General features: G+C 51.5%; 1 protein-coding gene and 1 pseudogene across 4 annotated transcripts in view; one reads left to right on the top strand and one right to left on the bottom strand.

The window, feature by feature from the left end:
- Positions 1 to 23,928, bottom strand: part of NCS1 (neuronal calcium sensor 1) — a 58,005-nt gene that overhangs the window by 5,588 nt on the left and 28,489 nt on the right. Inside the window, exons 3-7 of one of the 3 annotated variants that reach the window (XM_079705726.1) lie at positions 14,658 to 14,796; positions 12,856 to 12,934; positions 11,296 to 11,384; positions 10,858 to 10,935; positions 7,362 to 7,479 (exon numbers count right to left, since the gene is read on the bottom strand). In XM_079705726.1, coding sequence (XP_079561852.1) covers positions 7,381 to 7,479; positions 10,858 to 10,935; positions 11,296 to 11,384; positions 12,856 to 12,934; positions 14,658 to 14,796 — 484 coding nt within the window. In that variant the 3' untranslated portion in view covers positions 7,362 to 7,380. Of the gene's footprint in view, positions 1 to 7,361; positions 7,480 to 9,300; positions 9,672 to 10,857; positions 10,936 to 11,295; positions 11,385 to 12,855; positions 12,935 to 14,657; positions 14,797 to 23,928 lie in introns of those variants that run through there. The other 2 variants (XM_079705725.1, XM_079705727.1) reach the window with 2 other exon arrangements.
- LOC307055143 (acireductone dioxygenase-like) lies at positions 18,520 to 19,053 on the top strand (annotated as a pseudogene). The gene has a single exon. The product of its transcript is annotated as an acireductone dioxygenase-like (transcript).

Here is a 23,928-nt window from a genome sequence, read left to right on the forward strand (position 1 = left end):
TATTTCTGGGTTATACATGAAGGGTTTTTTTCAATAAACTTTTTAATGGAGGTTTTCTTTTTAAACATATTTTCTAATGTCTCTTCAATGAAAAAGGATTTCTTGTGCAAAAACATAAGAATATTAGAAGCTTCAAAACAGGCTTCGTAAACAAAATATCAGCAAATCAAATCTGATGATACATAAAAGCATATCATGGGTGGCTTAGCATTCAAAAATCAATCGGTGTAAGTCAGAATGGCTATCATCAAAAAATCCACAAACAGTAAATGCTGGAGAGGGTGTGAAGAGATGAGAACCCTCCTACACTGTTGGTGGGAATGTACATTGGTGCAGCCACTATGGAGAACAGTATGAAGGTTCCTTTAAAAACTAAAAATAGAGCTATCATATGATCCTGCAATCCCATTCCTGAGCATATATCCAGAGAAAAACATGGTTCGAAAAGATCATGCACCCCAGTGTTCATTGCAGCTTTGTTTACGATAGCCAAGACATGGAAACAACCTAAATGTCCATTGACAGAGAATGGGTAAAGAAGATATGGTACAAATATACAATGGAATATTACTCAGCCTTTAACAAGAATGAAATAGGCATAGGAGGGAGGCTGGAGAGATCAGGAGAGGCAGGTGGGAGGGGCCATCAGGAGGAGCGGGAGAGAAGCAGAGGGCGATTGCCCTGCCCACTCGGGCCGGGGAGCCTGCGGAGCTCCCAGGCCAGTCCCCTGCCCTCCAAGGCCCCCTCCAGGCCACGTGGGTCCTTGGGGGCATAGGAAGGAGGCCGGGGGGAGAATAGGAGAGGCACGTGGGAGGGGCCTTCCAGGAGGAGAGGGACAGGAGCAGAGGGTGATTGTCTCACCCTCTCAAGCCCAGGAAGCCTGCCAGCCTCCCAGGTGAGGTCCCCTGCCCTCTGAGACCAGGGGTGGGGGGAACGCCTGGGCCCCTTCTGTTCCTTGAGCCTAAGTTTCACCCCCCTACAGCCCCCAGGGCCTTTTCCAGATACTGAGCATTGGCCCCACCCACCACCCAAACCTCGCCCTTGCTTAGGCCCTGCCCTCCACAGCTAAGGCCTTCTGCCCCCTTTTTTCTTTTTTCTTTTTTTCTTTTCCCTCCTCCTCTTTTTTACTATTGTGGGTATTTTTACTATTTACTATTTTACTATTGTTTTACTATTCCAGTTGTTGAATCATCTATATTTTTATTTTCATATTCTTCCTAACATATCTGTTAGTTTCCTAGTCTAATTTTATTTTTTACTTTGTTATTGTTGTGGGGTTTTTTTTGCCGCCCCAGGCAGCTTGCAGGACCTTGGTTCACAAGCCCAGGTCAGCTGAAGCTCCTGTGGTAGGAGCTCCAAGTCCGAACCACTAGACTAACAGAGAACCTCAGACCCCAGGGACTATTCATCGGAGTGAGGTCTCACGGAATTCCTCATCTCAGCACCAAGACCCAGCTCTACCCAATAGCCACAGACCCCAGTGTTAAAAGCCTCAGGCCAAACAACCAGTAAGACAGGAACACAATCCCAGTCATTAAACAAAAAAAAAAAAAAAAAATGAGATGGCAAAAAAATATGTCATAGATGGAGGAGCAAGGTAAAAACCTACAAGACCAAATAAATGAAGAGGAAATAGGCAATCTACCTGAAAAAGAATTCAGAGTAATGATAGCAAAGATGATCCAGAATCTCGGAAACAGAATGGAGGCACGGATTGAGAAAATACATGAAATGTTTAACAAAGATCTAGAAGAACTAAAGAACAAACAAACAGAGATGAACAACACAATAACTGAAATGAAAAATACACTAGAAGGAATCAATTACAGAATAACTGAGGCAGAAGAACGAATAAGTGAGCTGGAAGACAAAATGGTGGAAATAACTGCTGAGGAGCAGAATAAAGAAAAAAAAATGAAAAGAATTGAAGACAATCTCAGAGACCACTGGGACAACACTAAATGCACCAACAGTCGAATTATAGGGGTCCCAGAAGAAGAGAAAAAGAAAGGGACTGAGAAAATATTTGAAGAGATTATAGTCGAGAACTTCCCTAACATGGGAAAGAAAACAGTCACGCAAATCCAGGAAGCACAGAGAGTCCCATACAGGATAAAACCTAGGAAAAACACACCAAGACACATATTAATCAAACTAACAAAAATTAAATTCAAAGAAAAATTATTAAAAGCAGCAAGGGAAAAACAAAAAATAACATACAAAGGAATCCCCATAAGGTTAGCAGCTGATTTTTCAGGGGAAACTCTGCAGGCCAGAAGGGAGTGGCAGGATATACTTAAAGTGATGAAAGACAAAAACCTACAACCAAGATTACTCTACCCAGCAAGGATCTAATTCAGATTCAATGGAGAAGTCAAAAGCTTTTCAGACAAGAAAAAGCTAAGAGAATTCAGCACCACCAAACCAGCTTTACAACAAATGCTGAAGAAACTTCTCTAAGCGGGAAACACAAGAGAAGAAAAAGACCCACAAAAACAAACCCAAAACAATTAAGAAAATGGTAATAGGAACATACATATCGATCATAACCTTGAATGTAAATGGATTAAATGCTGTAACCAAAAGATATAGACTGGCTGAATGGATACAAAAACAAGACCCATATATATGCTGTCTACAAGAGACCCACTTCAGACCTAGGAACACATACAGACTGAAAGTGAAGGGATGGAAAAAGATATGCCACACAAATGGAAATCAAACAAAAGCTGGAGGGGCTTCCCTGGTGGTGCACTGGTTAAGAATCCGCCTGCCAATGCAGGGGACACAGGTTCGAGCCCTGGGCCGGGAAAATCCCACATGCCGCGGAACAACTAAGCCTGTGCACCACAACTACTGAGCCTGCACTTTAGAGCCCATGAGCCACAACTACGGAAGCCAGCGAGCCATAACTACTGAAGCCCGTGTGCCTAGAGCCCGTGCTCCACAACAAGAGAAGCCACTGCAATGAGAAGCCCGCACACTACAACAAAGAGTAGCCCCCTCTCGCCGCAACTAGAGAAAGCCCACACACAGCTATGAAGACTCAATGCAGCAAAAAAAAAAAAAAAAAAAATTGATAAACGCTTAGCCAGACTCATCAAGAAAAAAAGAGAGAAGACGCAAATCAATAAAATTAGAAATGAAAAAGGAGAAATCACAACTGACACTGCAGAAATACAAAGGATTATAAGAGACTACTACAAACAACTATATGCCAATAAGATGGACAACCACGACGAAATGGACAAATTCTTGGAAAGGTACAACTTTCCAACAATGAACCAGGAAGAATTAGAAAATATAAACAGACCTATTACAAGTAATGAAACTGAAACCGTAATTAAAAATCTTCCAACAAACAAAAGTCCAAGACCAGATGGCTTCACAGGTGAATTCTAGCAAACATTTAGAGAAGAGCTAACACCCATCCTTCTCAAACTTTTCCAAAAAATGGCAGAGGGGGAAACACTCCCAAATTCATTCTATGAAGCCACCATCACCCTGATACCAAAACCAGAAAAAGATATCATAAAAAAAGAAAATTATAGACCAATATCACTGATGAACCTAGATGCAAAATTCCTGAACAAAATACTAGCAAACAGAATCCAATAGCACATTAAAAGGATCATACACCATGATCAAGTGGGATTTATCCCAGGATGCAAGGATTCTTTAATATATGCAAATCAATCAATGTGATACACCACATTAACAAATTAAGGAATAAAAACCATATGATCATCTCAATAGATGCAGAAAAAGCTTTTAACAAAATTCAACACCGATTTATGATAAAAACTCTCCAGAAAATGGGAATAGAGGGAACCTACCTCAACACAATAAAGGCCATATATGACAAACCCACAGCAAGCATCATACTCAATGGTGACAAACTGAAGGAGAAAAACAAATACAGTATGCTAACATATATATATGAAATCTAAAAAAAAAAAAAAAAAATGGTACTGATGAACCTAGTTGCAGGGCAGGAATAAAGAGGTAGACATAGAAAATGGACTTGAGGACATGGGATTGGAGGGCAAAGCTGGGGTGAAGTGAGGGTACCATCAACATATATACACTATGGAATGTAAAATAGTTGGCTGGTGGGAAGCAGCAGCATAGCACAGGGAGATCAGCTCGGTGCTTTGCGATGACCTAGAGGGGTGGGATAGGGAGGATGGGAAGGAGGCTCAAGAGGGAGGGGATATGGGGACATATGTATGCATATGGCTGATCCACTTTGGTGTACAACAGAAACTAACACAGTATTGTGAAGCAATTATACTCCAATAAAGATCTATTAAAAACTTTTTTTAAAAAATGGATAAGCAACAAGGACCTACTGTATAGCACAGGGAACTCTGCTCAATATTATGTAACAACCTAAATGGGAAAACTAATTTGAAAAAGAATAGAAAAAAAAAGGTAGTGTATTTAAGTGGACAGGAATCCACGGATGATCCATAAAATGTATTCACACACAAAATCAATCAGTGTAATTCATCATATTGACAACAAAAAAGAGAGAAAAGTCATATGAGCATCTTGATAAACACAGAAAATTCTGATAAAGTTCAATACCACTCATGATTTTTTTAAAAAAACAAATAACTCCTACCAAACTAGAAAAGAAGGAAACTTTCTAAATCTGCTAAAATCTATCTACAAAGGACCTATAACAAGCATCGTAACTAATGGTGAATTATTGAAAGCTTTCTCTCAAGAATGAGACAAGAATGTTCACCATCACTACTTCTATGTGACTGGAGGGCCCAACCAGTGCAAGGAAGCAGGAAAAAGGAACAAAAGGCAGAGGGATAGGAAAGGAAGAAATAGAATGTAGACAATCCAAAAGAATCTAAGGCAGACTCCTAGATCTAATAAATGAAGTTAGCAGGACCATGGGTATATGATCAATAAACAAAAATCAACTGAATTTCTATAAATCAGAAACAAACAGAAAATACAATTTTAAAATTACTGTTTAAAACACCATCAAAAACATCAAATACTTAGGAATAAATCTACTAAAAGATGTGAAAGACCTTTTAGCTAAAAACAGCAAAATGTTATAGAGAAAAAAAATTAAAGACCTAAACACAGAGAGAGATATACCATCTTCATGGATTGGAAGACTCAACATTAAAAAGATGCCAATTCTCCCCCAAATTGAACAGTAGACTCAACTCAATCCCATTCAAAATCCCAGCGTGTGTGTGTGTAGATATTTATAAGTTGATTCTAAAATTTGTATAGAAATAGCATAAAGTAGCCAAGGCATTCTTAAAAAAGAAGTGATGGGATCTTGCTTCTCAAGATCAAGTTATAGGGCTTCCCTGGTGGCGCAGTGGTTAAGAATCCGCCTGCCAATGCAGGGGACACGGGTTCGAGCCCTGGTCTGGGAAGATCCCACATGCCGCAGAGCAACTAAGCCCATGTGCCACAACTACTGAGCCTGCCACAACTACTGAAGCCCGTGTGGCTAGAGCCCGAGCTCCGCAACAAGAGGAGCCACTGCAATGAGAAGCCCGTGCAGCAGAACGAAGAACAGCCCCCACTTGCCGCAACTAGAGAAAGCCTGTACACAGCAACAAAGACCCAACGCAGCCAAAATAAATAAATAAATTTATTAAAAAAAAAAAAAAGATCAAGTTATAAAAAGACTGTGCTTTCATCTTGGGTTCTCCTTCTCCCTCCCTCCCAGACAGCTTACCCTGCGGGAAGCCAGCCACCATGTTGTTAGGCAGCCCTGTGCAGAGGGCCACATGGTGAGGCCGCCAAACCAAATGAGTGAGCTTAGAAGTGGGTCACCCCTGGCTAAGCCTTCAGATGAGACCGCAGTCCTGGCCAACAGCTGATGATCATCCCAGTTTACCTAATACGGAGGGGTTTCCCAGGACATGGGACTTTCAGCACTAAATCTGGGACAGTCCCAGGCAAACTGGGATGGTTGGCCACCCTCCTGACAGCTTGGCTGCATCCTCATGAGAGACCTTGAGCCAAAGGCACCCAACAAAGCTGTACCCAAATTCCTGATGTTTGTTCTTTTCAGCTGCTGTTTTGTGGCACTGCAGTGTACAGCAACAGATAACTAAGACAGCACTGCACAAAAGGTGATGGTAACACGGAGGATGCACATATGACAAGGTGCCCAACTTCAGTGCTCATCAGTGAGATGCAAATTAAGATTACAACAAGCTATCGTGACACGCCCACCAAAACGGCTGAAATTTTAAAAGACAGAGAACACCCAGTGCTGGCAAGGAAGTGGGGCAATGGGAGCTCTCATACACCGCAAGTGGGAGTAGGAGATGGTACAACCATGTTGGAAGACTTCTGGAAGTATCTACTAAAGCTAAATATACACACATTCTATGTCCCAGCAATTCTACTCTTAGATCTATATCAACAGGATGCATCATCCGTCCACCAGGAGACACATACAAGAGTGTTTGTAAAACAATGGTCATGAAGAACCTAGGGGTAAGACGGGAATAAAGACACAGACCTACTAGAGAATGGACTTGAGGATATGGGGAGAGGGAAGGGTAAGCTGTGACAAAGTGAGAGAGTGGCATGGACATGTATACACTACCAAACGTAAAGTAGATAGCTAGTGGGAAGCAGCCGCATAACACAGGGAGATCAGCTTGGTGCTTTGTGACCACCTAGAGGGGTGGGATAGGGAGAGTGGGAGGGAGGGAGATGCAAGAGGGAGGAGATATGGGAACATATGTATATGTATAACTGATTCACTTTGTTATAAGCAGAAACTAACACACCATTGTAAAGCAATTATACTCTAATAAAGATGTAAAAAAAAAAAAAGAGCCAGTAAAAAAAAAAAAAAAAAAAAAAAAAGAGTGTTTGTAGCTGGACAGGACCATAGGGGTCAGTTCTCTGCCAGCAACAGAGGCCTCTGTGGGCTATCATCCTATGCTTAACAGAAATCCAACGGGGCAAAAAAAGAAACCACGCTGGAGCTATTGATCAAGAGAGTGGAAGCTGAGGTCTTCAGCCACCCCAACGGAGAAAAGATGAGAAACTCCTGTTCTCCCAGGCCCCTGGCCCTGGCTGAGAACTGGGATTTTCAAAGTGCTTTCACCCCAGGGAAACTTCTATTCAAGTAAACGCTCAGGCTGAATCTGGGTATATAAAAATGACAAAAATAGAGGAGCCCTGGCTGATGTGAAGGCCCTGCCTCCTAGGCCTCCCCTACTAGCTATGCGCCAACTGGGCAGACCCCGATTCCCCTCCGGGAAACTCAGGTACTTATCTGCCAACCCCAAGTGTCCTGAGGCTAGGTCTGCCCCCTTTCCCCCACCCCAGGCCCCAAGTCTCCCTCCACTCACCTCAGCTCTGGGCCTTGGACTATACCAGCCCGTCGTAGAGGGACAGCGCCTGCACGATGGACGGGTCCGCCTTGGATCCTTCCTGGAACTCCTGCAGCGTCAGCTTCCCGTCGGCATTCTGCAAACAGAGAGAAGAGGGTTAAGGCGAGGGGACAACCAACCTCCCAGGACAGGGGCCTCTGCCCTGGGCCCTGGACCTTCCATCCCCAAGCCCAGCCCAGGGCTGCTTCCAAAAGAGCTTCCACAGTTAAGTCAGGAGGGAGGCAAGGCAGCTCATTAGGTGGGAGGGGTCAGGCATAGACAGACGCGGGCACTTCCTGGCTGGGTGACCTTGGGCACATGACCCACCTCTCTGGGCCCTTGTTTCCTCATCTGGAGACTGGAGAGAACTGAACGGCTTCTTCAGGGCACTGAGGTGAGCACTCCTTGAGCTCAAGCTGTGTAAAGCGTTCGGCGGACTGGAAGCACCTGATAACTCCGCAGTTATCATCCTCACTGCTGTTCATCCCACACAGGGTGTTAATCCCACAGGGCCGAGAACCTGATGCATTTCTCCAGGGTCACCCTTGGAAGGGCATTTAAGCCATCCCCCGGGAGACCTACAAGGAGGCTGGACGGAGCCCACGTCAAGGGGCTTTAGTGGGTCTCTTGCAGAAGGAAATGGTTTGGGCCAGAATCCCTTCCCCTGGAGCATCTTGCAAGGAAACCCGTGAGAGAAAAAGAAAAAGGCCTTGGAACCCACCCACAGCCTGCACCCAGAGAGACCGTGACGAGGTTTCCACAAGCTCCGCAGGCAGACCTTGAGGGTCGTCTACCTGGGGCCCCGCTCATGCTATGCGTGCGCTTGGTCTCATGGGGTCCTCACAGCCGCTCTAAGAAGAGGGGCTGCTCTGCTTTCTCTGGTTCCTTTAGGTGTAAGTTTAGATTGGTTATCTGAGATTTTTCTTGTTTCTTGAGGTAGGATTATATTGCTATAAACTTCCCTCTTAGAAGTGCTTTTGCTGCATCCCATAGGTTTTGGGTCGTCGTGTTTTCATTGTCATTTGTCTCTAGGTATTATTTTATTCCCTCGTTGATTTCTTCAGGGATCTCTTGGTTATTTAGCAGCGTACTGTTTAGCCAAAGAGGGGCTGCTCTTATCACCGTTTCACCGGTGAGGATGCCGAGGCTCAGTCACCTATCCAGGGCCCTCTCTGGCTGCTAACTGGGGAAGCCAGATTTACACCCAGTCTGACTACAGCGTGGACTTTGCTTCCCCAAATAAGGGATGTCTGGATTGGGGGTGGGGGGGGATTTAACACCTTGGTGGTAAATAACATCGAACCACCCTGCGAGAGGTTAGTGTTCTCTGCCGCACTCTATGGACACATCTTCTGATTATTATCAGCAGCCCAGCGTGGTCTGAGCCTCTGTGTCTTTACTGCCTCTCTGACATGTGATCTCACTTTTTTTTTTTTTTACATCTTTATTGGAGCATAATTGCTTTACAATGGTGCGTTAGTTTCTGCTTTATAACAAAGTGAATCAGCTATACATATACATATGTTCCCATATCTCTTCCCTCTTGCGTCTCCCTCCCTCCGAACCCTCCCTATCCCCCCACCAGGTGGTCACAAAGCACCAAGCTGATCTCCCTGTGCTATGCGGCTGCTTCCCACTAGCTATCTATTTTACGTTTGTTTGGTAGTGTATATATGTCCATGCCACTCTCTCGCTTTGTCACAGCTTACCCTTCCCCCTCCCCATATCCTCAAGTCCATTCTCTAGTAGGTCTGTGTCTTTATACCTGTCTTACCCCTAGGTTCTTTATGACATTTTTTTTCTCACTTTTTAAATTAAGGAAGTAAGGCCTCAGGCTCAAAGCTTTCAGGGCAGGCACCTGTACCTAGCCAGAATGTAATAATAAGCCCAAGGTCACTGTTCATTTGAATTCTTTTATTGAAGGCAAGCAATAGTGGGTTTCCTTACCACCTTGATATCAAATTCCAGTTTAAAACAAAGTTATTTCCAGTTTAAACAAAATTTTGGTATAAAGAAGGGTTTCTTTCTTTTTTTTTTTTTTTGCGGTACGCGGGCCTCTCACTGTTGTGGCCTCTCCTGTTGCGGAGCACAGGCTCCGGACGCGCAGGCTCAGCGGCCATGGCTCACCGGCCCAGCCGCTCCGCGGCATGTGGGATCTTCCCGGACCGGGGCATGAACCCGTGTCCCCTGCATCAGCAGACGGACTCTCAACCACTGCGCCACCAGAGAAGCCCTAAAAAAGGGTTTCTTAACCTGAGGTCTGAGGACAGAATTCAGCAGGCCTGTGAACTAAAATGGGAAAAAATGAGGTTTTTCTTTTCGCTAACTTATAACTGAAATTTAGCTCTTCCTTCCATAATGAATCTAGGTAACGATCTCCCACAGAACCAGCAGTACCTGTGGTTTTGTCAGCTGTGGGGCTTGAGGGATTTTTATAACACTCCACGGTTGCTGTAGGCATCACCTATACATATCATCGGTTCGAAATTGTGGGGTTGGTTAAACCACTGTATCTCATCATCCGATGTGTTCATAAAGAAGCTCATATACCACATCACAAATTCTTTAAAAAAATTTTTTGATAGCTGCATTCTAAAATAGCTTCCTTCTTAATCCTGTGGATTTTATCTGATGCACTTAAAACCATTACTCTGAGAAGTCCACAGACAACTTCTTCAGAATGCCCAAATTTCTTGTCCGTGGCAAAAAATTTAAAAGGTTAAGAACCTTGGGACTTCCCTGGTGGTGCAGTGGTTGAGAATCCGCCTGCCAGGGCTTCCCTGATGGCGCAGTGGTTGAGAGTCCACCTGCCAATGCAGGGGACATGGGTTCGTGCCCCGGTCCAGGAAGATCCCACATGCCACGGAGCGGCTGGGCCTGTGAGCCATGGCTGCTGAGCCTGCGCGTCTGGAGCCTATGCTCCGCAACGGCAGAGGCCACAACAGTGAGAGGCCCGCGTACTGCAAAAAAAAGAATCCGCCTGCCAATGCAGGGGACATGGGTTCGAGCCCTGGTCCGGGAAGATCCCACATGCCACGGAGGAACTAAGCCCTGCGCCACGACTGAGCCTGCGCTCTACATCCCGCAAGCCACAACTACTGAGCCCGCGTGCTACAACTACTGAAGCCCACGCGCCTAGAGCCCATGCTCTGCAACGAGAAGCCACCGCAATGAGAAGCCCGCATACCGCAACGAAGAGCAGCCCCCACTCTCGCCACAACTAGAGAAAAGCCCGCGCGCAGCAACGAAGACCCAACGCAGCCAAAAATAGATAAATAAATTAATTAATTAATTTAAAAAAATAAATAAAGAATCTTAGTTGATCAAAGAGAAAGTGTTGGACAAATCTACTTAAAACCCTGGATGTCTGAAGGGGACGGCTGCCAACTGGACCAGTGGACGTCACACCAAGTGTGCTGCCTGCCTCGAGCCAGGCCCCTAGGTGGTCAGTGGCGCCTACGGGGAGGGGTCTCACCTTGTCCATCATGGCAAAGATTCGGTCCACCCGCTTCTCGGGGGTGTTCTCCTCCTCGGGGAGTTCCACGGTGTTCCCCTGCCAGGGACAGACATGGTGGGGGCTGGCTCCTGGCACTCTGGACTTTGGGCCCTTTTCCCAAAAATATGCTCCCCACACCTGGGCAGGTTCCAGATGAGGACCCCCTCTGCCTCCCACTCCCCGCAACGTCCCCCGCCATCTGTAATTCTGCTCCAGAACCTCGCACCCACCCTAGCCCCCATCTGCCACCCCAGCTGCAGATGTGCTGAGTGGCCCCAGCCAGTGACCCTTACCTGGCCAACGCTTGCCCCGGTCAGGAGAGCAGTCCCACGGGGGTGCTTCCTCTGGGACAGGCCCAGTCACTAACTTTGATGCCCCTACTGCCTCCCCCTACCCCATAGGACCCGGGCCTCTCACCACCATCTGGTAAATGGCGTCCACTATATCCAGCATCTCGTTCCTGGTGATGTAGCCGTCGTTATCCAAGTCGTAGAGCTTGAAGGCCCCTGCGGTCAACCAGCCAGGGCAGAGTGACCCCCGGCCCGGGGAAGTGGGTGCTTCTCCCCACCCCGCCCACTGCACCACAGCCCCATTACTCATCCAACCAATGAATATTTACATCAAAACAGACGGGACACGCGCACACGCACGCACGACAGGAACACATGCGCCGTTTCAACTAGGGTTATTAAAAAAAACCCTAAATATAAAAAGGAGGGGGGGGCTTCCCTGGTGGCGCAGTGGTTGAGAGTCTGCCTGCCGATGCAGGGGACGCGGGTTCGTGCCCCGGTCCGGGAGGATCCCACATGCCGCGGAGCGGCTGGGCCCGTGAGCTACGGCTGCTGAGCCTGCGCATCCGGAGCCTGTGCTCCGCAACGGGAGAGGCCACGGCGGTGAGGGGCCCGCGTACCGCAAAAAAAAAGGAGGGGGCACTGGATCTGCGAGAGCTGAGGCTGGAGCTGGAGCTGGAGCTGAGGGAGGGAGGGGACCCCAGAAGGAGCCCTAAAGGCCCCTCTCTCCTTCCCCATGCCCGGGCCTCTGCCTCCTTTCAGCCCACTTCCTTTCCACAATTACACTGTATCCTGCTGGGATCAACTTAGAAAATAAAATAATATGCCTGGGGAGGAGGGAAGGAGCTTCTGCATAAATAAAATCCTCTTTTATTTCTAAAAAGAGAAAGAAAAAGAAACTGCCGCGTTTTCTCGGTGCCGACGCAAAGCAGTGAAAGTGTCTCAGTGGGAAGTGAGTTCTGGCCCAGCTGTTTTCATCTTCTCTCCAGATTCCCTCTCGCAGCAGCACGAGCCTGCACACTCTCCCCTCTGAATCCTTCTCCCATCCCTCCTCAGGGCCTCGCACATGCTGCTCCCCTGCCTGGAACCCTCTTCCCTCCTTCCTCCCTGGCACCTTCACCCTTCCCAGCTCAGCTCCCAAATCATAACGGGGTCAGTTCCTCTCCTGTCGGTTCCCACTTCCCTCTTCCTGCCTTGGCTGCAGTTTTCTGGGATCTTTTGGATAAGGTCCCTGAGCTACACTGACAGCCGCGAGGGCAGGTGCCCGTCTATCTGGTGCACCCGTGGGTCCTGGCCTCTGCTCAGCACTGACACGTGGCCGTGTTTGGTCAACACCTGTTGGGTGAACCAGTAAATAAGTGAATGAATGAGATCAGTTATCAAAACAGCCTCCTAAGTAGTGGATCCAGCCCTGGAACCGGGTCTTTTAACTCCACGCTGTCCTGCCCGAGGTCCCATGTCTGCACCTGCTCGGATGCCCCTTTGCTCCCGCCCCATCTGTCCACACATCTAAGGAAGACACGTTCCTCCCGCCTGGCCTCCTCCAAGAAACTGCCTCTGACCTGGAAGGGCAGGACATCTGTGCCACTCTCAGCCCCAGACAGATGACCTGGCCCAGGTAGTTGGCCTCCCCCCGGCCTGGGACCGCCCAGTGGCCGCCCCATAGAGCCCAGGGGGCAGGACTTACACCGTAGCTTCTCATCCAGGGTTCCCCTCGAGGTCACCGACAGAGCCTGGATGAACTCAGAGAACTCAATCCGCCCGTCCTGCAGGAGAGAGGGGAGTGCGGGTGGGCCTCAGTTAGCGCTGAGTCACCTGGTCAGGCTGCACCTTGGGCAGGTGGTGATGGGTGGCAGCAGGTACCAGACACCCAAGTGGAGAGTGCGGGAGTGACGGGATGAGGGTCAGGAGAAGGAAGGGGAGGGGGAGGGGGTAGGATTAGAAATGGGAAAAGAGGACTTCCCTGGCGGTCCAGTGGTTAGGACTCCGCGCTCCCAATGCAGGGGGCACAGGTTTGATCCCTGGTTGGGGAACAAAGATCTCGCGTGCTGCATGGTGTGGCCAAAAAAAAAAAGAGGGAAAAGCCAGGCAGGAGGGACAGGGAAAAGAGTGAGGCCAAAGGGAGAGCCTGACACTCCACATCTGGTGGGAGGAAGAGGGACCACCAGCACACATGACCCTCTGGGCAGGAGTCACCCAGAAACCCATAATCCTCGGCCTTGAACCACAGGCTCAGAGGCTTTAGAAAAAGGTGGGGCTCTGGACTGTTCAATCCTATTTATTTTGCAAATAAGGAAACTGAGGTCTGGAGAGGCCAGAGCTCTTCCCAGGGCCAGGCAGTGTGATCGTCAGCTGAGGCCACCTGCGGAGAAAGCCAGGGCGTGACAGAGCAGAAAAAATCCGAGTGCCCTACAGCATGGAGCATGGAAACAAGTTACAGTACGTCCAGCTTGAATACAAGTGAGCCAGGAAATATGCCAGCGTGGCACAGAGTCTGGAGGACTGAAGATGCCCCAATGGTGGATATGCCAACTGTCAGGGTGGCCGTCACCAGGAAGGGACACGCTGCAACACGGATAAGCCTTGAAAACACGATGCTCAGTGAAAGAAGCCAGGCACAAAAGATCCCATATTATATGATTCTCAGTTTCCTCATCTGCAAAATGGGGGCAATTAAAAGGCATCCCTACAGGTAGTTGGTTGTAAGGTCTCACTGAAAATAATCCACAGAGCAACTAAGCCCGTGCACCACAACTACTGAGCCTGCACTCTAGAGCCCACGAGCCACAGCTACCGAGCCCGCGTGCTGCAACTACTGAGCCCGTGCACCTAGAGCCCATGCTGCGCAATAAGAGAAGCCACTGCAGGGAGAAGCCTGCGCACCGCAACGAAGAGTAGCCCCCGCTCGCCGCAACTAGAGAAAGCCCATGTGCAGCAACGAAGACCCGATGCAGCCAAGAATAAAATTAATTAATTAATTAATTAATTAAAAAAAAAAAAAACTACATAAAGAGTGTAGTACGTAGTAAATGTTCAGTAAATGTCAGTTATTATAAATCCTGTTATTATCCCTGGAGGCATTTGCATTTTGTGCTTGTAAGAAAAGGGTCAAGGTATACATATGTGTGCATGTGTGTATACATGTATGTCTGTGTGCATGGTATGTATGTGCATACACGGATCTCTGTGGGTTCCTTGTGCATGTGTGAGCTCCTGCAATGTATATACGTGCATGCATTTGTGTACAATGAGTGCATGTATGTTTGTGTGTGCATGCATGCGTTTGTGTGCATCTGTGTATAAGCACGTGTGGGTGTGCACACATGTGCGTGCGTTTGTGTGTATATGTGTATGTGTGAGTGCACACGTCTGTGTGTTCCTTCTCTGGAATGGAACATCAGCAGGACAGCGTCGGTGTGGAGCCGCGCAGGCTGCCGCAGGAGGGAGGGGACTCTGGGCTGGCACAGGCCCTGTCAATTCTCAGCTCACCTTGTTTTCATCAAAGACGTTGAAAACAAATGTGGCGAACTTGGTGGGGTCTCCAAACGGGAAGAACTGCTTGTAGATCTTCTGGAAGCCCGCTGCGTCCAGCTGCCCGCTGGGGCAGTCCTTGATGAAGCCTTTGTACCTGGAGGTAGAGAGCAGGTGAGAGAGGGTAAAGGAGACTCCAGCATCACCCACCTGCTGGGAGCTCCTGCCCAGCGCCCTGGAAGCCTATGAGTCCCTGTCCAGGGAGACAGTGCCACACGGGGTTGTGAGCACAGACCTGGACTCCACAGGCATGGGCTCATCCCACCTCTGCCTCTCGCTAGCTGTGTGACCTGGGACAGGTGGCCACACCTCTCTTAGCCTCATCTGTCCCAGAGGGATAAGAGTCACTTGGCCACTCGGCCCCCTGCTCCACACAGGCGACTAAAACAAAACTTGCAGGAACGACCTCCCCGAAGTCCCGCTCTCCCACAAGGTACTCCCCCCTCCCCGACCCTCTCCACTGAGCCCCTCCCGGAGCCAGGCAGGCTGGTGGTGCTGGTGGCGCTGGTGGGCAGAGCCACCATATGGGGCCGGCAGCTGGCTCCTCCCACATGCCTGCGCCCCCCCGTGTGCACACACCCGCTCCCCTGCCTCTGTTCCCAGAGAACTGTGTAAACGACACGGGAGCCGCCCAGCAAGCTCGGAGGGCATCCTGGTGGGTCCCAGCTGGACCTGTCCACCCTGCATTCCCAGTGCCCAGGGACCCTCCAGATACCCGGCCAGCTGATGGCAACATGGCTTTGCAGCCCAAATCCCAGTCCTGCCGTTGGCTGGCTGCGTCCTCAGGCAGGTGCCTTCACCTCTTAGCCTGACCCTCCTCATCTGTAAACAGGGACAGCTATCACGTCCATCTTGTGGGGACTGCGTGAGATGATGATGTAGCATACTTGGCACAGGGCTGGACGTAAAAACTAAGCAACGGCATGACCTTTAGTATTATGACCTCAATGTGTTCTTTTAAATCAGTTCATAAGTTGGCTCCTGCGTGTAGCTTGGCAACTCCAACTGGGACATACGTTCCTCTGAGGAGGATTCCCAGCACAAAGTGGGGCTAGAGAGAGGGATCAGCTATTATCAGCTACCAGCTGCTACCTCTGCTGGACCACTGTCTGCTGGGAACTTTGCAAACCTGATTCTCCTGGAATGCCCACAACAGCCCTATGAGCAATGTACTAGGATGAAGCCCTTTTTTTTTTTTTTGGCTGCGTGGCTTGTGGGATCTTAGTTCCCCAACCAGGGATTGAACCTGGGCCCCAGCAGTGAAAGTGCGGAGTCCTAACCACTGGACCACCAGGGAAGTCCCAAGCCCATTTTAAAGATGAGGAAACTGAGGCTTTGAGACGGGGAGATCTGCAAGTCCTTGCAGCCCAGACTGGGGCTGAGGTGGGGTTCGAAGTAACCACTGACGGGGCCAGATGCTCAGAGACACGGCTCGCTGACGACGTCCCCTTCCCCCCGCCCCACTGTTCTCTGGTCTACCCAGGGCCACCCTCCCGTCACGTCCCGGGAAAGTTGCTGGTGGCGCCGTGACTGAGGGCCGTACACACAGAGAGCATGTGGAGAAGCCACTGTCCCTCCACCCATCAGAGAACAAGCTAAGGGGCCCAGGCTGGGTGAAGGGACACGCAGGGCACCGGAAGTAGGGAGCCTTGGGAATTCTGGGGCCTAAGTGATCAAGGTCAGATGTCAGAAAGAAAGCAAGACAAGACTCTTGCTAACATGTCAGCGGTTCCTTAGGGGTGAGGGCGAGGCTGGGAGATGGAGTGGGGCGTGGCGTCGGGCTGCCGTGGACACCCACCCTCCCGCAGTGCCCCCAGCAAGCATGAGGCTGTAAAAAATGGCTGGGCCTCTGCGTGCCTCCCCACCCACCCCCTGGGGCACCTCGAGGGGCCAGAGGCCCAGGGAGGCGGTCCCGGCCCAGTAACCAGGATCGCTGCCCCATCTCACCACCGCCTGCACCTCTGACAACAGCCCCGTGCCGGGCACTGGACTAAAACTTCGTGGGCGGTTCCTCCTGCAGTCGCCACTCAGCCCTGCTCAGTGGGTTCAGTGATCCCTATTTCACAGATGAAGGCACTGAGGCACAGAGGGCAGGGCCCCTCCCACAGCAGGTACCAGAAAGGGACTCGGGCCCTCCGGGTCCCTCCCCTTGAAGCCTCCTTCCCAGCTGGGTGTTCCAGACTCAAACCTTCACATCTGGGCCAGGACGCAGAGCCAGAGAGGAGCGTTTCAGAGCCAAGATTTGGTCCATGACCCCAGGCCCCTGGTCAGGACGAGTCCCGGGGCAGGAGGAGGGAACAGGCCCGGCGCCAGGTCGTGAGGACCAAATGGGGGCACAGCCGGCTCTGGAGGCCAGAGGGGGGCCATCGCTTCCCCTCGTGTCCCCCAGAGCCTCCCAATTCCCCACAATGGCTGTGTGTCACTTGAGTAATTTGAAAAGATTATTAAAAACAATAAAGGGAGAACAAAAGGCACCCAGAGGCGTCTCGTGGCCCGGCCCCTGCGGGTGCCTGGCTCTTAGGAGGGAAGACAGTGCAGCAGCGGGAGCTGTCAGCGCTGTGAGCACCTGCGGGGGGCCCTGCAGCTTTACTGGGGGCAGGTGGGTACAGGCAGGCTGGCCTCAGTGGGGAGCCTCCGGGGGACTATCTGGTTTCCCCTGCAGAGACTGTCACTGTCACTGTGGGGCCCCAGCCCCCTTGGTGCCATTAGCAGCAGGCCCACCCCCTCGGGGGCCCAATCGATGAAGGTTTGCTCCAGCCTGACGGCCCAGCCTCCTCTGGCCACACACCCTCACCGCCCCACGCCGCCCATATTCCACACCTTCCCGCACTTTCCAGAGCTTGCCATGCCATCCGGCCGCCAGGCCTTTGGGCCTGCAGGTCCCTGTGCCTGCAAAACACATCCTCCTCCTCTTTACCTGGCTAATGCACTCCTCCACCAGGTCCCGGCTCCCCCCAGGAAGCCCGCCCAGGCCCCCAGGGGCCGCACTGCCCATCTGCGCCCCCATCCCTTGAACGACCCCAGCGCAGCATGAACCATGCTGTGTCATGTTTGTCCCCAGGCTGTGTCCTCCACCCAACAGTGAACTCCCAGTGCCCCGACGCCTGGCACATAACGGGGGCTCAGCAAATGCCCAGTGAGCTCAATGAATGAGCTGAATGAATGAATGAACAAATGAACACACAGAGAGAGGGAGAGGCCAGGTGTCAGGTGTCTTCTTCCTAAGCCCCGGGCACCGTGGTCAGAACCTGAGAACTCCGTGCAGATGGTTAGAGCACCACAGATATACGCCCACCCCTCTGTGGATTGATGGGGAACTGGGGGCCCAGAGAGGGAGAGAGACTGGCCCAAGGTCACACAGCAAGTTAGCAGCAGAAACAGGGCTCACACCCGGGACTCCTGCCTCCCAGGCTCCCTCTTTGCCAGGCTGCACTGGCCCCAGCCCCATGGAAAGCCAAGAGCCTGCTCCCCAAACATTGCATAACACCATCGTTCATCATCAGAAGATGGGGGGCACCCTGTCTCGCTGGAGCAGAGAGGAGGAGGTCTGTCCCAGAAGCCCCACTTGCCCCAAGCCCCAAATTTGCTCTTCAAGTCCTCACAGCTCAGAGGCCAGGATTTCCTGCCATGGTCCGATTCCGAGGTGCAGCCTAGCCCCCCGTGGTGGGCCGAGCCAGGAAACTCACCCAGGCACACACCCCCACCCCCACCCCACGGCGGGCACCCAAGGGAGCTGCGGCTTAATAACAGAGCTCTTGAGACCAGCCTGAGCAGGTCGCGGCGCAGGTCTGGGGCCAGGCGGCAGTGACCCCGGCCTGCCATGGTGCAGGCCTGGTACATGGACGACTCGGCTGACAACCCGCCGTGGCTCCACCACGCGGAGCCCGTACGCCCGGTCGGCCTGGAGCAGCTGCACAGGCTCGGGGTCCTTTACTGGAAATTGGATGCTAACAAATATGAGAATGATCCAGAATTAGAAAAGATCTGAAAAGAGAGAAACTACTCCTGGATGGACATAATAACCATAGGCAGAGACAAACTACCAAATTACGAAGATTAAGATGATTTACAAGGAGCATTTACACCTGGATGACAAGATTCGCTTCATCTTGGACGGCAGTGGGTACTTTGACGTGAGAGGTAAAGAGGCAGGTGGATCTGGATCATCATGGAAAAAGGAGACATGATCATGCTCCCTGCCGGAATTTACCACCGTTTCACACCGGACGAGAAGAAATGTGAGAAGGCCATGCGGCTGTTTGTGGGAGACCCGGTGTGGACGGCATACAACCGGCCGGCTGACAACTTCGAGGCCCGGAGGCAGAACCTGGAATTGCTGGCGCAGACAGCCTAGCGGTGCCCTGAGGCCTCGTGCACCCCGGCCCCCCTTGTGAAGGTTCCAGATGTGATGGCAGCAGAAAATCTGTCATTTTCTCCTTGCTTTTGTGTTGTAGACTTGAGGCTAGGTGAGCTTTCCTCTGCAAGATTGTTTGATCAGAATACATTTTAATGGAAGTAGCTGTAGAACTTGTTTGTACATGGAAGCACCTGTGGAAATCTGGGCAAATCCGTTCATTTTCTCTGATTCAGGATCAGTGGTCAGTGGCCCTGTGTCAGCTGGTGCCTTCAGCTCTGACCGAATGAATTTCATCTCCCCAGATGCAGCCATTTAGCTGCTCCATCTGGACAATTTTTGGACTTCAAGCAGATACCAGGCGAGGCCATGCCTGCCTTGTGCAGAGGGGTGACAGTGGATGACAGGACTGGGAAGAGAAAAGATGCTTTTCTCCCTAAACACGGGGGAAGCTGGGGGGCGGTGGGGTGCGTGGGGGACGAGCTGGCATGTTAGAGGGACACTCGCTAGCTTATGCCACTTTCTTGTTCAAAATATAGTAGCTGCCTTAATGTTAAAATAAATAAAAAAATTAAAAATAACAGAATTCCTGCCCAAGAATTCTATCCCAGGATGACTGAGAGATGTACGTGACTGCAGCCCCACCCCTGACCCAGGCTCAGGTTCCAACAGGCCTGGGCCTCTCCCTCTCCCCGCCCCCACCCCGTCTCTCCAGACACGCTGCTGCCTGGAAACCTGCTCTGGGGCCTGCCCTGTGCTGCAGTCCTGGCCCATCCTGTCTCACTGTGAGAGGGGCCCGAGCAAACCCCTTCCCTGCAATGCCCCCCAGTTTCCCTGCTGGTAAAATAAGTGACTTAGACTAGATCAGGGTTTTTCCACCCACGCCATTGACACTTGGGGTCAGATGATTCTTGGTGATGGGGGTCTGTCCGGTGGTTTAGCGGCATCCCTGGCCTCCACCTGCTAGATGCCAGAAGCACCCCCGCCCCAGGTTATGACAACCCAGACAGTGCCAAATACGCCCCCGGAGCAGAACCACTCCAGTGGAGAACCACGGGGCTAGATGGTCTCTGGGGACCCCCACAAAGCGGGGGGAAGGGTCTTCCCCAGCGTCTGCCTTCCAGTGATCTGCGATTCTGAATAACAGGGACCCACTGAGAGCCGGGCACGGAGCTATGTGATTTCCAGGCACCATTTCACCAAATCGTGCAAACAAGCCCAGGAGGGGACGATTATTATGCCCATTGTACACATGGGGAAACTGAGGCTGGGGGCTGTTAAGTCTCCTGGCTCAGGGCCTTCACACGGCATTTCTTTTGCCCGTCCCACTCCTTCCCCTCCTCCTTCCCCCTTTTTTTCTTGGCTTCCGTGCATCTCCCCTAGAGAAGCCCGCTCTGGCCACCGAAGACCCCAGTACACACACCGGTTGACACACTCACTGCACCCTGTCCCTGGCCTGGGCCTCGCAGCTGTGCTTGTAGCCTGTATGATGCCTGGGCCAGTGAGTGCACCACAGGGTCCGTCAAGGCAGGGACCCCGTCTTCTAGCTCACCCCGAATCTGCAGGGCCCACTGCAGGTGCTCAGTAAATACCTACTGGAGCTGCACAGCTAGCAAATGGGGGGTCACAACTGGACCCCTGCCACCGCCTGTGTGCGGCCGGTCACCAGCGAGGGCCGAAGCCTCCGTGGTCTGCTTTCCTCAGTGCCTTCTGCCTGATACCAGACCAGGGGTGGAAGCAGCAGTAGTCCTGGCACTGTCGCTGGCGCAGGTTAGGCCGGGGAGGGGGGTGAGGCACAAAAAGCGTTCTGAGGAATTTATATGGAGACCACCCCTCCCACAGCCGTGCTCAAGAGCAGGGGTCTCAGCTCTCTTTGGGGATGGGAGGAGAAGTTGTGGAGCCGAGCCTGGGACGTGGCGCGGCTCCTGAGCTCCACACACGCAGTTTCCAGCCACCAGAGCACAGGTTTTCCGCATGGTTGACTGTGCTTGGGAACCAGCTCTCCACGACAGGGTGGAGACGAGAGAAGAAAATCCCAGATTTGACAACTGCATTCTTAAGCCTCTTTAAACGGGAAAGGGGAAAAAAAAAAGAAACCTGTCATTTCATAAAAACCCTGAAGGCTGAATGCCACTGACAAAACACGCCCGACTCAACGCTGGGCTTCCTCCCTGTAAGCTTCCCACCCCGCATCTAACCCCCACTGCGCCAGCCTGTGTCCCCCAGGGGACTCCAGCAGCTCGGCTCCCCCAGTCCCTGCTGCCCCCAGTGCTGGCCACGGGCCTGGCACATAATAGGTGCTCAGTAAAGATTTACGGAATGAATGAACCAACAAAGGAATGAAGGAATGAGTGAGCGGATGAATGAATTAGTGAATGAGTGAGAGAATGAATGAGGGAGTGAGCAAATGAGGGAGGGAGTGAATGAGGGAGTGAATAAATGAATGAAGGAGTGACTGACTGAATGAATGAGGAGCAAATGAGTGACTGAATGAATGAATGAGGGAGTGAATGAGTGACCAGATGAATGAATGAATGAGTGAATGAAGGCATGAGGGAGTGAATGAATGAATGAATGAGTGATGAGTGAGTGCGTGAATGCGGCACGGGTCCAACTCCAGCTCAGCATCCCGTTCTCTGTGGCCCCCAGCATCCCCAGCACCGCCAGGGCCTTGGTTCCCCAAAGGCACCAGCCTGCTAGGACTTTCTGGAATTCACTGCTCGCAGTTCCCACAGAGCCTCGTCCTCTGGGACCCAGCTTGAAGCAAGCCTCGCATAGCCCTCCATGCCCACCTCCCTCCCCGCCAGGGTTAAGTGTGGCAGATGCTGCTCTCTGCAGTGTGGAAAGTGGGAAGTAAATAGATGGATAAATAATAAAGCATAACCCCCAACTGCAATCAGGGACTGCCACAGCGGCCTTGGCAAACTGTTCTCCCATTATCTTCTCAAACACCTCCCTTCCCCCCGGCATTCCCCTCCCAGCTCCCTGGAGACCTGCCTTCAGACAATCCTGGAGGAGGGGCTCAAACACATCCATGAGGGTGAGGCCTCTTCCCTCTCCTTCTCTTCCCTCTCCTTCTCTTCCCTCTCCCCTCCCCCATCTCTCTCCTCACTGCGTCCCCCCATCCTCCACCGCCTTCAGCTTTGTGGGGTTTCCCAAAGCCAGAGCCAGCAGAGCTGAGCCCCCATAGCCCAGGCCATGGAGGCCAGCAAGCTGGACCCAGACTCCACACACACACAGAGCTGTGAGACCCAGGCAAGTGTCTCCGCCCCTCGGAGCCTCAGTTTCTTCATCTGTAAAATGGGCTGTTCCTAGACTGACCCCACGGCATTGGCGGCGGCCTCCTTACCCACAGCTGTGACTGCGGAGGAGGGCCCAGGATTGACAGCTGGCCCTGCGGAGGCAGCTGCAGAATTCCTCCTGCTTCCGCCCACTATTTTTGTTACAATACCATCGGGTTATTTGGTTATTATAAATGTAACAAAAGCATTACAGACAACTTGTAAAATAGAAAATATAAGAGAAAAAAGAATACCCGTGATGCCACCATCCCCAGCACACCCACTTCTAGCCTCTGGCCAGTCTCCTTTCCATCTTCTTTTCCCTCCACACTTTCTTCATCATGGAACTGTGTTGGGGCACTATTTGTGCCCTACTGTTCCCCCTCGGGATGGCGTTCCCGTCACCCTCCAGGTGATCACAATTTCACGATCGGCTTTAAGGGCCTGGGACCTGCTACAGTTTCCTAGTCAGTCCCCACCGAGGTTCCCGATCTTCCACTGTGGTGAATGGAGCTTGGTCAAGAACAAGGGATCCGGTGGGCAGGGGCCTCGGGCTGGCTGTGGACCTGACACTGGCCCCACCTCCCGACGCCCCAGCCTCCTCCGGTCTCTGCCAAATACAGAGCCAGGAGCAGCGGAGATGACACCATGGGTGTCCAGCATGAAGCCGGGTGTGAGGTGAGTGCCCAGCTGGCCCGGCTCAGGCATCATATCCCTGTGGCCTGGTCTGCGCTCCTGACCACCTGGGGCTTCAGCTCTCCTGGAGGACCTGGGACGTGCCCAGCTCTGCTTCTGCTCACTGGGTGGCCCAGGACAAGTCACAGAGTCACAGAAGACCCCTGGGTCTGGTGCCTATTCTGGGGAGCAGCTACTGAAAGTCAACACCAAACAAGATGATCCTGTACCAGGCAGGAGAAACAGGGGCAGGGTGGTCAGTGCAGACCTCCCCCAGGAGGTGACATTGCAGTGAAGATGCCAAGATCTGGGGCAGAGGGAAGAGCAGAGGGAACAGCAAGGATGGAGGCCCTGAGGTAGGAAGGAGCGTGGCATGGCTGAGGGATAGTAAGTGTGGCTGGTGCCTGGTAAGCCAGGGAGAGGGTGAGGCCAGAGACCTTGGGGAGCCCCGAAGACCAGGCAAAGGGGCTGGGTCTTTATTCTAAGTGCAGTTAAGAAGCCACGAAGGGCTTTAAGCAAGAGAGAGAGAAACACAGGAGGAAACTGAAGCTGCCCTGGCTGAATCCACCCACATGTGTCACGGGTGGGATAGGAAAACTCCGTCCATTGCGGCAACGCTGCTCTCCGCGTGCCCCTCCCTCCCATTTCCCAATCCCACCCCAGATGGTTTGGTGCTAAATTGTTTGCTGCCCTGGTAGTCTGGGCTCAGGAACCTCAGTTTTCCCAAGGAAGGGCAGGCATTCCCCAGCTATCAGGTGCCAGAGAGCCGTTTAGGACATGAAAGGGCATGGTTGGAGACCGTGGTGAGAAAGGGTCCTCTGAAATGGGCCAGGGCACTTGGGATGCAGGTGCTTGTCCCATTTGTCTCCTGTGCAAAGGACAGAGGGGATAGCGGGCTGCATGCATCTGGCCTCTGACC

Source organism: Hyperoodon ampullatus, assembly GCF_949752795.1.
Source record: "Hyperoodon ampullatus genome assembly, chromosome: 6".
In the NCBI taxonomy this organism is placed as follows: Eukaryota; Metazoa; Chordata; class Mammalia; order Artiodactyla; family Ziphiidae; genus Hyperoodon; species Hyperoodon ampullatus.